This window comes from Cetorhinus maximus, chromosome 3 (genome assembly GCF_964194155.1).
Source record: "Cetorhinus maximus chromosome 3, sCetMax3.hap1.1, whole genome shotgun sequence".
NCBI lineage: Eukaryota > Metazoa > Chordata > Chondrichthyes > Lamniformes > Cetorhinidae > Cetorhinus > Cetorhinus maximus.
In genome coordinates, this window is record NC_135881.1 from 67,894,204 (window position 1) to 67,908,014 (window position 13,811).

General features: G+C 41.4%; 1 protein-coding gene across 1 annotated transcript in view; it reads left to right on the plus strand.

The window, feature by feature from the left end:
* Positions 1-11,882, plus strand: part of abitram (actin binding transcription modulator) — a 29,270-nt gene extending 17,388 nt beyond the window's left edge. The window contains exons 4-6 of the mRNA XM_078538523.1: positions 1,337-1,413; positions 10,863-10,932; positions 11,023-11,882. Of these exons, the coding sequence (XP_078394649.1) occupies positions 1,337-1,413; positions 10,863-10,932; positions 11,023-11,178 (303 nt within the window). The 3' untranslated portion in view covers positions 11,179-11,882. The remainder of the gene's footprint in view (positions 1-1,336; positions 1,414-10,862; positions 10,933-11,022) is intronic.
* Positions 11,883-13,811: the final 1,929 nt, after the last annotated feature.

The window sequence follows — 13,811 nt, forward strand, 5'->3', positions numbered from 1 at the left end:
TTGATATAGTTTGTTAAGTAGCTGAAGTAATGGCAATTGGATCTAAATCATTTACCTCTAAATTATTGCAGATGCTTCATGCATTCAGATAATGCACTTTTAATTTCATTTTTTACTCCTATTCCCTGCAATGACCTTATTCATTGGTGTACAATTTTTGTTAAATTCTCTGTCCCTTCTTGTCCCATTCTGCTTGTCTTTACCCACATTGCTATAATCTGGCAATACCTCGATCTTTCTCTTTGGATTTCTAAATCTCCCTTGACTCAAACCTTCCCCTCACCACCCCCTGACCCCGCCCCAACGTCTGTTAGTTTAAAGCACTGTCCACAGCCCTAGTTACGCAATTGGCCAGGATGCTGGTTCCAGCCTGGTTAAAGTGTAGCTCGTCCCAACAGAAAAGTTCACTCTTCCCTGACTACTGATGCCAGTACCTCATAAATCGAAACCCCTTCTTGCCACACCATTCTTTGAACCACACATTGGTGTGGCTCAGGTAACAATCCAGAGATTATTGCATTTGGTGTTCTGTGTTTTAATTTGGACCCTAACTCCTCAAATTCTCTTAGCAGAACATCATTCCTGGTTCTCCCTATTTCGTTGGTTCCCACGTGGGCTATGGCAACTAGATCCTCCCCCTCCCACTCCAAGTTACTCTCCAGCTGCGAGGGGATGTCCTTAACCCTGCCACTAGGTAGACAACACAATCTTCAGAGCACCTGGTCACAGCTGCAGAGAACAGTATCCCCCTGACTATACTGTCTCCTATCACTACCACGCTCCTCTTTGCTCTGCCACCTTGAATGACAACCTTCGCAATGGTGCCGTGGCAAGTCTGCTCATCCACCTTGCAGTCCTTCTCCTCACCCACACAGGTTGCAAGCACCTTGTACCTGTTGAACAAAGTCAGGCACTGAGGTTCCTCCATCACTACCTGCTGAATTCCCTTACCTGCCTGACTCTCTACCACACCCTCTTGTCCCTGACCAGTGATCAACTCTAAAGATCCACCTAGCTGAAGAGGTGTGACCATCTCCTGGTAGAAAGTACCAGGTAACTTTCCCCCTCCCAGATGCATCGCAGTGCCTGCAGCTTGGCTTCCAGCTCAATGACTCTGAGCTGAAGCTCCTCAAACCACTGATACTTAGTATTGGCATCAACCTTTAAAGCTTGCACGGTTTGCATCTGTGACTGCCCTCTGTTGTTAAGCCAATTTCCTCAGTTGTGGAAAATTGATAGAAATAGTTGCTTTGAGAGGCTGGCAGCAAAAGATTTTTCTCCTTTCCTGGTGAATGCAAATTATTTGATTATGTATGTTTGTTTAACTTTGTTTCAGGGTGGACAGTTTCTAACAGAACTTGCCCCATTGTGCAGGATACAGTGTACAGATGGGGAGGAGTACACAATATATAGGCAAGATCTTTCTCTTTATTTTGAAGATTATATCTGTAATAAACCTGAAGTTCGTTAAGTATTGCAACTATTGTAAAGTTTACATAAATTGGGCTGTACTTTTGTGCACTAACCTTGTGATTAGGATATTTCTGTGTACCACATATCACACTTCTCTTTCACCGCTTGTCATAAATGGATAAATTTTGACCTCAAATCTTTCCCCACCTGTCCATAACATGGTAGAGGCATAGTAGTGTCGAATTTAGAGTTGCATGACCTGTTGGCTCTTATCCTGGAGCTACAACTATAACAGCCGCCATCAGTCACAGAGCTTTGATTTATTTTGGTCATGATCCCATTGACTAGTCCAAACACTGTGTAAATATAGTAATTAGTTATCCATTATCCAGAGGATGGCCTCAGTGAAGGCGGTGTCCTGCTCAGTCTGTAAGTAGCTTCTACATGTTCACTAAGACCTTGTATGAAGGCCTGACTGCTACTTCATCAGTACTTGAGAAGACTGTCTGGCTGCGGTAGCAGTAGATTTGTAGGTGCTTAATTTCCTCATCAGACTTACCTGTTTGTGCTTAGTCCCAGGTTGTTCCCATGAGGAAAATGAATGAACATCTGTAATACTCAACATGTATTTTCAATGATATCACAGCCAGTGACAGGAACTAACTTTTGGATGCTACAAATCACGTTTAAATAACAAAGAAGCGACAATTTATCATCACACTGCATGAATTTCCTCATGTTATGCCAGGTGTGGAGTGGATGCAAGCAGTGTTCATATAAAGTTGGCACAGGGAAACCTAGAACATTAATGGAAAAGGGAAATCATTTAATGGGCCAGGTAGCCACTCGTTGCACTACGTAAATAAAGTGAGCTCCAAAGCAGCTATCAATTTTGAAATTGCAAGATAGCAGTAGGCCTTCATTCATTGTGTGCCTAGGGAATTGAGAAGAATTGCTGGGAGGCCTTATTTCTCACCTGCCATCATTACCTTTTATAATGGGTCCCCCTTCATGGTTCCATCATACTTTTGTTACTTGGAAGAAGAAAAAATGAACTCAGGGTGTCAGGAAAGTGAAGTATCACAGGTGAAGGGCTTCTACCCATTAGCACTTACCCAACTGAACCTGTTATACACAACAGGAGTTTTTGCACTGTATAAAGCCTTTTTTTGCTTTTAGAGACACTGGGCAGAATTTTCCCAGCAGGTGGAGGCAGGTTCCAGAGTATGTGGGGCAGGAAAGTCTTGGAAATTGACATTGGGATGGCGTGATCTTGCCCTGTTCTGGCTTTCCCTGGGCAGGTTGCGAGTCCATTGGGGAACCCTTTGGCCTGATGGGACCAGAATTGAGGTACTTTAAAAGGCAATTGAGAGCCTTTTTAAGCATGGAACCCTTCATTCCCAACAGCGCACAAGTTCCACTCTGTGTCTCCAACTCACCAGGTTGGAGAAGATGTGCGCAGTAGGAACTGATCATAGAATGAACCTACCCTTATATGAGCAGTATAAAAGGTGAAATTGACAAACCTATGGTCAGCCACAGTGAAAGGCTTGTGCAAATGGGAGCAGTTCTTTCAGCCCAAAATCACTGATTTTGCTGGGGACTGCAACTTTATGCAGCTTATATCAAGTGTCTTGGATACCACTGAGGGCAATCTCATCTTATTCCCTGTACATGGGGTCCACTTATTCTGCAGTTAGTTGGACCTCTCGGGAGGCGGTGCAGCATGCTCCAGCTCAGCAGCCACAGTGACAGGGGCAGCAGCAGCTGCCTTCTCTACAGCCATATGCAGCTGGATGGAACAGAGGGGATGGACACAGGGCTGCACCTTGAAGGAGATGATACCATCAATTCAGCATCTATTGGTCAAGGGTCAGCTTCTTAAACATTTCTGAGCAGCATTGCCTCAGAAGGTTCTAGATCTGATGGCGGATGATCATAGACCTCTGCAGCTTCTGCTCAAGAGGAACAAGTGGCCACCCAGTGCCCACGGATGCTGAGGTGACCACACCATCAATTTTTTTCACTACCGTGACTCATTCATCCTTTGGCAATCTTGAGTTCAGCAGCTCATTTCTCCTCAGACAGCGTCAGCAGTTGGCTCCTGGGAAACAGACTAGACCTAGCTGATCACCCCAGTGAGGAACCCCACCACAGTGGAACAGGGGGAAACAACAGGAGCCACATTACCACCAAGGCTTTAATAGAGCAAGTAATTGGCTTGCTCATAATGAGGTTCTGCTGCCTTGACCAGTCTAGAAGCACCTTTCATTATACCCTAGCAAAGATGTACTGGATTGTAAAAGCAAAATACTGTGGACGCTGGAAATTTGAAATCAAAACAGAAAGTGCTGGAAAAAATCAGCATTTCTGGCGGTATCCGTGGAGAGAGAAACAGAATTAACGTTTTGAGTCGAATATGACTCTTCATCTGACACCAATGACTTGCACACTGTGGCTGCCAGTTTACACAACATCGATTCCTGAAGATTTGAAGGTAGCAAATGTTACCCACTATTTAAGAGAGAGGAGAGAGAAAACAGGGAACTACAGACCTATTAGCCTTACATCAGTAGTAGGGAAAATGCTAGAATCTGTTATAAAGGATGTGATAAATAGATACTCAAATAACCATGATCTGATTGGGCATAGCATGGATTTGCGAATGGGAAATCACGTTTGACGAACTTGTTGGAGTTTTTCGAGGTGTTACTAACAAAATTGATAAAGGAGAGTCGATGGACATAGTATACTTGGATTTTCAGAAGGCTTTTGATAAAGTCCCCCACAGGAGTTTGATTAGCAAAATGAAAGCACATGGGATGGGAGGCAATATACTGGCATGGATTAAGGATTGGCTAACAGGCAGAAAACAGAGTAGGAATAAATGGTTCATTCTCTTGTTGGCAGGCTGTGACTAGTGGGGTACACGAGGATCAGTACTTGAGCCCCAGCTGTTCACAATATATATCAATGATTTGGATGTAGTAACCAAATGCAATATTTCCAAGTTCACAATGAAACAAAGCCAGGTGGAAATGTGTGTTTTGAGGAAGATGTAAAGCGGATACAGGAGGATTTGGACAGACTTAGTGAGTGGGCAAGAACAAAGCAGATGGAACATAATGTGAGGTTACCCACTTTGGTAGAAGGAACAGATGTGCAGAGTATTTCCTAAATGGTAAGAGATTAGAAAGTGTTGATGTACAAAGGGACCTGGGTGTCCTTGTCCATAAGTCACTGAAGGCTAACATGCAGGTGCAGCAAACTATTAAGAAGGCTAATGGAATGTTAGCCTTTATCGCAAGAGGATTTGAGTACAGGAGTAGTGAAGTCTTGCTTCAATTTTATAGAAGCTTGGTTTGACCGCACCTGGAGTACTGTGTGCAGAGACTTTGGTCTCCTTACCTCAGAAAGGATATTATTGCCATAGAGGAAGTGCAAAAAGGTTCACTAGACCTGTTCTGGGGATGGCGGGACTGTCTTATGAAGAGAGATTGGGAAAACTGGGCCTGTATTCTCTAGCGTTTCAAAAAATGAGAGGTGATCTCATCTAAACCTACAAAACACTTAAAGGAATAGACAGGGTAGATGCAGGTAAGATGTTTGCCCTGGTTGGGGAGTCTAGAACCAGGGGACACAATTTCAAAATAAGGGGGAAGCCACTTAGGACTGAGATGAGGAAAAATTTCTTTACTTAGAGGGTTGTGAATCTTTGGAATTCTCTACCCCAGAGGGCTGTGGAAGCTCAGTCATTGAGCATGTTTAAGGTGGATTGTTCTGATTAACAATAGCGTAAAAGGTTATGTGGATAGTGTAGGTAAGAGGCATTGAAATGTTCTATTAGCCATGATCGTATCGAATGGCGGAGCAGGCTCGATGGGCTGAATGGCCTTCTGTTTCTGTGAAAGTATTGCATGTGAGTTTGGCGTTCAGCCATCATGGCTGTCAAGTGCTCTCCCACTCTTGGTTATCAAGGAAGTGCAGGTGGGCCCCCAAGAGGGAAGCAGGAGACAGGAACAAGGCAGTGGAGGTTCTTCCCAATGTGCCCCCATTTGTTGGCCCTTATTCTCCCCACTCTGAATGAACCACACTTGCCCCAGTGACTGAGTCTGCCCTTGCACAGCTGCAGGAGGTGCAGTCTTTGGCAGGGCCCTCATGGGCTTCGAAACAAAAAGGATGTCCAGTGCGGGCATCTCATGCTAGAGCAGAGAAATGAGCAGCCTGCCTCCAGCTCTGCTGAGAATTGAGGAAGACGTCCCAGATCCAGAACTAAAACTGCTACATTAGCAGTTAGAATTCTTGTATATTCTCTTCCTTCACAATCAATTTTAGATTTTAAAATAATTCTTTCCTCTCATTCTTGCATCCTTATTTTGTCATCCTATCTGAAAGGTGACTGGTGATCTGTGTCTGGAAAGAGGGACTCAGGCTGATACATTGTTCCTCCCTGTGCAGCAGAGTCAGAATTCCCTGCAAGACAAGCAATGAGCATAATGTTACATTCTAAGAATAGTTCTGCGTGTTTGTACATGTGCAGTATCTTTCATCCCAGGTGCCATGACTTTGCTTTTGGATACAGTAAATTTTTCAATTTTTTTAGAGATTTTTACAAGAGACTTGATATGAGGCAATGGAGCCATCCTGTGGCCATGCGAAAAACGTGCCTTGAGTTGCTGCTGATTTTAATACCAGAAATTGACATCATTCAATGTTCTGTTATGGAGAAAATTCATCACCCCAGGCAAAACAGCTAGTGTAATAAGTTCAGGAAGTAGGCTTATGTTGCTTGGGAACTTAATAAACTTAGGAGTGCAGGACGGGTTTCTTGTAAGAAACAGTAAATTTTATTTACAACCTCCAGATCAGGCTACATACTTGTCCCAAGACTGAGGCTAAGAAGCTCCTCTCCTAAGATTTCCCATAGGTCTGATTCGTCTACACAGTCAAATGATCCCCATAACAATAAGAAATGGTTTAACTTACAATCATTACATTCCTCCCCCTTTAATTTTGTTTTACCCTCTTATTTACAAAAACATCTTAACCCATATTATATACAGTTCATGCCATTATAAATTTAGTCTTTGAGGAGCTTTTCAGATTGGCATAGAGCGATGCAAGTCTAGAACTGGAGGTTCTTCCATTGGACCGACTTGCACAGGAACTGCAGCATCAGGGACATCCTTAGACAATGGCAGTTCAGAATTATTCACTTCAACAGAGACATCCAGTATGTCTATCCTTTGTCGATCTGGCACCTTAGGGGTTGAAGTTATGACTTCGATTTCAGGTGGATCAACTGGTAGTTGGAGGGTTTCTTGACTTCTGAGATGATCGACGTGTTTCCTAACAATCCGGTTTTCAGCTTCCACTTGATAGGATAAAGGCCCTGTTTCAGAGACAATTGTACCAGAGACCCATTTGGCCCAGTTGTAAAATTTCGTACAAAAATTGTCCCTTCCACAGTAAACTCTCGATGTTTACTGTGAATGTCATGATTCACTTTCTGACTTCCCTGGTTTCTCTCCACCTTCCTCTCCATATTAGGGAATACTAGACTCAATCTTGTATGAAACCGACGCTTCATTAAAATTCTGAATATGTTAAACCAGTGGTCGCATGAGTTGTGCGATAGCTGAACAGGAATCTTGAAATGCGCATCTCTAACATTCCCTCTGTTAGTTTCTTCATGCCGGTTTTAAAGGCTTGCACAGCTCTTTCTGCTGACCCATTGGACGAGGGATGATATGGTGCTATTCTGACGTGTTTAATCCCATTTAGGTTCACAGAATCTTTGGAATTCAGTGCTAGTGAAAGCCATACCATTGTCTCACACAATAACTTCAGGTAAACCATGAACACCGAAACTCTGATGCAGTTTTTCAACGGTTACAGACGAAGTAGGTGATCTCACTTCAAACACGCCCATCCATTTGGATTGTGCGTCGATAATCACCATGGTACCTAGAAATGGACCTACATAGCCTATGTAGTCTAACCCAAGTTCGACCAGGCCCCTCCCACAGATGCAGTGGAGCTGAAACGGGCAACTTCTGCTGTTGCTGACACTGGAGACAGTGTTTCACTATTTTTTCTATATCATTGTCTATGCCTGTCCACCAGATATAACATTGTGCGAGCATCTTCATTTTCGAAATGCCAGGATGCGCACTATGGAGTTCTTCCAGTAATGGTTCTCTTTCTTGCACAGGGATAACGACTCTTGCTCCCCATAACAAGATACCATCTTTACAACTCAGTTCAGAACAACATACAAGGAACGGTTTTAATTCTTCAGGGACTTGTGCATTTGACTATCCTTGTAATACTTGTTCACGGGCTCTTGCTAAAATTGGATCCCAATTTGTCCAATTCTTTACCTATCTTGCGCAGACTGGTGAGGAGTCCAGGAAATTCAGCACAAGTACTACCTCTTGAGATACTGGAACATGTGTAATACTATCTGGCAAAGGGCGACAACTGAGGGCGTCTACATTTGCTATATGCACACCCAGATGGTGCATAAAAGTGTACTCGTATACTGACAAAATTAAAACCCATCTTTGAATTCTAGCAGAGGCTATCAGTGGGATTGCCTTACCTTCACTAAACAATAGTAACAATGGTTTGTGATCTGACACTATAGTGAAGTGTCGACCGTGCAAATATTATGGAACTTTTTTTACTCCAAATATGATTGGTAAGCCCACTTTTTCAATTTGTGAGTATCCTTTCTCAGCTGCAGACAGGGTTCTGGATACATATCCTATCAGTCTTTCAGATCTATCCTCCATCTTGTGTGACAATACTACTCCCACTCCATAGGGAGAAGCATCACAAGTGAATCAATTCCTTAGGTCATAGTGCATTAGCAGACGTGATGAATGTAAAACTTTCTTGACTCTTGTGAAGGCTTCCTCTTGCTGTGCCTTCCAGGACCATCTGTGGTTCTTCTTCACTAATAAGTGTAAAGGGGCTAACACTGTAGATAGATTAGGCACGAATTGACCATAATAGTTTAGCATGCCCAACAAAGACTTGAGGTCCGTGACGTTGGTAGGAGAGGGCACTTCCTTGATTGCCCTGACTTTCTCCTCCAAGGGATGCAACCCCTGGGCATCCACTCAATGACCCAGATACGTAACTTCCTTTGCTTGGAAGGTGCACTTTTCTTTTTTTAAATCGACACCAGCCTCTTATAGTCTCTTCAGAACCACTGCCAGGTTTGCCACTTGTTCTGCTTTTGTGGATCTTGTGATTAGGACATTGTCCTGGTACACTATAACTCGGGGGAGCCCTTGTAGTAAGCTTTCCATGGCTCTTTGGAAAATCGCACAGGTAGATGACAACACTGAAGGGTAGGCGTGGATATTGTGTCATTTGGAGAATGAAATGCACGTGGGCCCTGATGCATGTTTATAGTGACATAACTACTTGATGTGCTGTCCAGCTGGAGCTGTTGATATGCATGACTCATGTCCAGTTTAGTATAGGACCTTCCTCCTGTGGGTTTAGTATACAGATCTTCAATCTTTGGGATTGGGTATTTGTCTAATTTCGCAGCCTTGTTTACCATTAATTTATAATCCCTGCAGATGTGAATGGTTTGGTCTGGTTTTAGCACAGGGACTATGGGTGCTGCCCTTTCTGAAAATTGGACTGGCTGTATTATTCCTAACTTCTCCAAATGACATAATTCCGCATCTATCTTATCTTTTAAAGCGTAAGGCACAGGTCTTGCGTTAAAAAAATGAGATGTTGCTTCAGGGCCCACGTGTATTTTAGCTTGTAGACCTTTGATTTTCCCCAACTCATCTCAGAATACTCTGTCACTTTTTTTAGCAACTCTAGAATTCCCCCTGTCCAGACTTGAAAAGTTTTTGACCAGTTTAGTTTGATTTCTTTCAACCAATCACAGCCTAGGAGGCTAGGTCCTTCTCCTATTACAACAATTATCGGCAACTGAGCTGTCTGTTGCTTGTATGATACAGGCACAGAGGCGATGCCTTTCACCTGTATTGTTCCTCCTGTATATGTTTTTAACTGAACAGTGGTTTTCTCCAAACTCATTGGCTGGGTACCTTCTCTGAGGTATTTAAAGATGTGTTCTCCCACCACTGTGGTCGATGCTCCTATGTCAGCCTCCATGAGCAGAGGTTTTCCATTTACTTGAAGTGTAACAGTGATTGGTTCAGTTTTTGTGACCTTCAGATTGTGTAGGGAATAAACGTCAGCCTCAGTAACTTCTGGCTCATTTATATTGTGCATTTCATTTAACTTGACCTGATGTTGGAATGGCTGCCTTGATCTAGTCCTGCACTGTTTAACAATATGCCTTTTTTGTGGCAGTAGTGGCATTCTTTATCTTTAAATCTACAGACTTCAGGTGCATGATTTCCCCCACAATGGTAACACTTCAACTTCTGGGTTACTGTTGAGCTGCTTCCAGCATTTCTTTTTGTTTTTCTAGTGGTAGGGACCATATCCTACTTCGCAGTAGCCTCCCTGGCCCTTCGCTCCATGCCCGGTGGCAGGTTCCCACCCAAGCAGCAAAACTGCCATGTTGCACACTATGCAAAGCCTGCAAATCCCAAGCAAATGTTGCTGAATGGCATTGATGTTTATGCTGCAAGCCAAATGATCTTACAACATGTCGTTTAAAGTATCACCGAAGTCACAGTGCTCCAATAACTGTTTTAACTTTGCGATGTACGTTGCAATTGACTCATGATCACTGAGGGTTTAGGCTAAAAATGTCCTTTCACAAGGTCTACTAGCTCGGTGAAGGATCTGGAATTTGACGCGTTCGGCGTCGTCAAGCTACAGATTAGTTCATAGGTTTTACTCCCGCAGACACTTAGGAGAATTGCCATCTGTTTCTCCTCCGCCGTTATTTTGTTATCTACAAAGTAGAAACCTAATTGCTCAATGTATTGACTCCAGTCCTTGACTAATGAGCTGTACGGGTCAATTCTACCAAAGACAGGCATTGCTGGCGAGTATACTTCTTTACTTCCTCCCCTTAAAACATAGGAATACTCACAGTCATGAGGTGAGGTGCTATGTCAGCACTATTTATCCTCGTCGCCAATTGTCATAAATTTAAGAGTGCAGGATAGGTCTCTTGTAAGAAACAATAAACTTTATTTACAGACTGCATATGAGGGTACAGGCTAAAAATCTCTGCCCCCCAAGATTCCCTGCACTTAGGGTTGATTCGTCTATACAGTCACATGATCCCCATAACAGTAAGAAATGGTTTAACTTACAATCATTACAAGAGCAATTCACAAATGACTGACAATGACAGAAAAATAATTGAAGGTGATCTTGGAATGGAATGTGGGAAAGGGAAGTTGTTTATTTTCACATTTACATTAGCTATCATGTGTAAAGAAAAGAAATAGCTATTTCACTGTTACCCATTAAGTTCCCTCTTTTTGCAGTTGTATTAGAGGACGTTTATTGGAAGTAAATGAAAATATTCTCCAGGAGCCCAGCCTTCTACAAGAAAAGGTAAAATAAGGAGTATTGCACAGACTAACTTATTAGTCTTGTTTTGTTTCACTTATATTAATATAAAACTCTTTCTTTCCTCACAATTAGCCCTCTACAGAAGGATATATTGCTGTTGTATTACCCAAGTTTGAAGAAAGCAAAAGTATAACCCAAGGTTTGATTAACCAGGAGCTGTATCAAGATGTTATTTCAAAGAGACACAAGGCAGCAGAAGAATTGGAAATACTGACCTCAACAGTCTAGGCCCGGCATCTCTTAGCAATTGTAATTCCTAAGTAGTTGTTACAGCTGTTTTTCTTTACTTCAGATAGAAAATAAAAGCAGCAATATGCTTTAATTATAAGCAAATTGTGTTTGAATGGATGATATATGTGCTGGTGAATCAATGGTGTCTTCCCCTTGGGCAATTGGGAGTGCTTTTTAAAAGAAAATTAATTTCCCTCAGCCCAATCCTCACTGAAAATACACTGTTTAAAACCTAATTTAAAATCAAATCAGTGTTGGCAATTGAATTATTGTATTACCTGTTTTTTGCTAGAAATGTCAGACTAAAGCTGTTTTTTTACATTTAAATCTGCCTAGTGTGGTTCGAGTGGTTCAAAATAATTAAACTCAATACATTTACAAAGTTCTCAAAATAGTGTTATGTGCAATGTGAAGGATTGTTGCTGTTTAATATGACATTTAAATGGAAAACACTGATGAAGTAGTAAAAATGTCATTCAGAAATGAGATCTTTGTTTCTGAAGACTTTACTAAATCATAAGTGTTTGCTAGATACCCTAAATTCTATTAGATTAATGGACATAGTGTGCAGTCAGGATTGAACCCATTCTATTCATGAGGTAATTTGAAATTATGTACTAGAAACTTATTAGAATAACTAAGGTTTCATGTTTATTTGATTCTAATAAAGACTTCAAAAAAAGTTTATTCTGATTATAGTACTATTGACTCCCCTTGGGTTACTTTTTCACTGAGTAGACAGTAACCCACACCGTGGTCCAGCAATACTTGATTAATTTGGTAGCACTGGTTAAATTTAATCATATAAATTGAGTAAATTGTAGTTTAGAGGTAGGAAAAACTTGGAAAGGTATCATCATAATATGATGTGTCAAAATATTTTTTTTCAAGGGCCCTTCTTGACATTTGTTCGAGGGCTAATTTTTGGTTTTCAGGGGCTTTTATACATTCTCACTAATTCCTTTATTAGGTAATGCAGTCATGTAGTAACATTACCATCTGTATTTGTGTTGAATATTTTTTTCAGGGTTTCCTCTACACATCCTTTAACTTGGAATCTGCCTGAAACTCTCATTCATGCCTTCATTACTTTGATGATTTCAACACACTCCTGGCTGACCTCCTACATTCTACCTACCTTAATCTTCCAAGTCATCCAAAACTCTGCTGCCCATGTCTTAACTTGCAACAAGTTCCATTCAGCTATCACCTCTGTGCTTGCTGACCTTCATTGGCTCCGAGTCAAGCAATGTCTTGACTTAAAAATTCTCAACCTTGTTTTCAAATCCCTCCCTAACTCTGCAATCTCCTCCACTTCTACAACCCTCCAAGATATCTAATTTTGACCTGTGCATCCCCAATTTTAATCACTCCATTATTGCACAGACCCTAAGTTTTGGAATATTCCCTCCCCAACACTTCTCCAATTCTCTACATCACTTTCCTCCCTTAAGATAGATAACACACTGGAAGTTCCCCTCCAAGTCACTCACCATCCTGATTTGCAAATATATCGCCGTTCCTTCACTGTTGCTGGGTCAAAATCCTGGAACTCCCTCCCTAATTGAGTCCCAAATTGAGTGACTTGACTGCATATAATTATGCAAAAATGTGAGCCCTATATTTAATAAGGTTCCCTCTTCCTAATCTGCGCCCCCCCCCCCAACACACACACGCAGACCCCCAGATGAAGCTGTGCATATATACATACAACCTCTCTCTATCTCTCTCCCTCATACACATAAAATGAGGTCTCCAGACTCAAATAATTCAAGTCATCCCTTCTATCTGCCTTCCCTCCTTTGTACCCCAAATTAATTTTGCTCACCAGTTGAATGCAATATCAGGACTCAAACCTAATGACTTAATGTTTACTTGGATGAAATTATACCTGGATTTATAAACACAATAGCAATTAAAAACACAGTTTGTAGCTAAATAAAGTTTGTGTTAAATCTTAAACTTGCAGTCTTTAACTTTTATATTTTTCACAGAGAAATTGTACAGCATTGGAATCATATTTAATGGGATGCTGTATCTAACATGTCCATTATTCATAACTAAGCATCTGGACAGTCAACACATCCTGGGGCAATATCATTTAGTTTTAATGTATAATTGAAGAATGAATTATGTATAACTTTGCTTGGTTAAAAAAATAACAACTATATATTCATTTAGGCTTTGATGTCGCTCTGGAGAAAAAGCTTGCTTCGAATTTTCTACCAAATTTTGAATTAATGATTGGTGGTTTGATCAGATTTATTCCTTGTGGCAGTATGAAACACACCCACACTATAAATTTAATTAGGATTTGCTAAGGCAGCAGTTAATATATTGGTATTAAGGAAGAAATAAGTATATTTAGTCATAAATTGCAGTTATCTTTTAAATATGACAGATAAAAGCAGAATATGATCATTAGTAATTGGTAAAGATTTTTTTTTATTCTTTCACTGGGTGTGGGTGTCATTGACTAGGCCAGCATTTGTTTCCCATCCCTAATTGCCCTTTAGAAAGTGGTAGTGAGCCACTGCCTTGAACCACTGCAGGCCATGTGATGTAGGTACACCCACAATGCTGTTAGGGAGTGCCAAGATTTTTAACCAGCAACAGTGAAGGAACAGCAA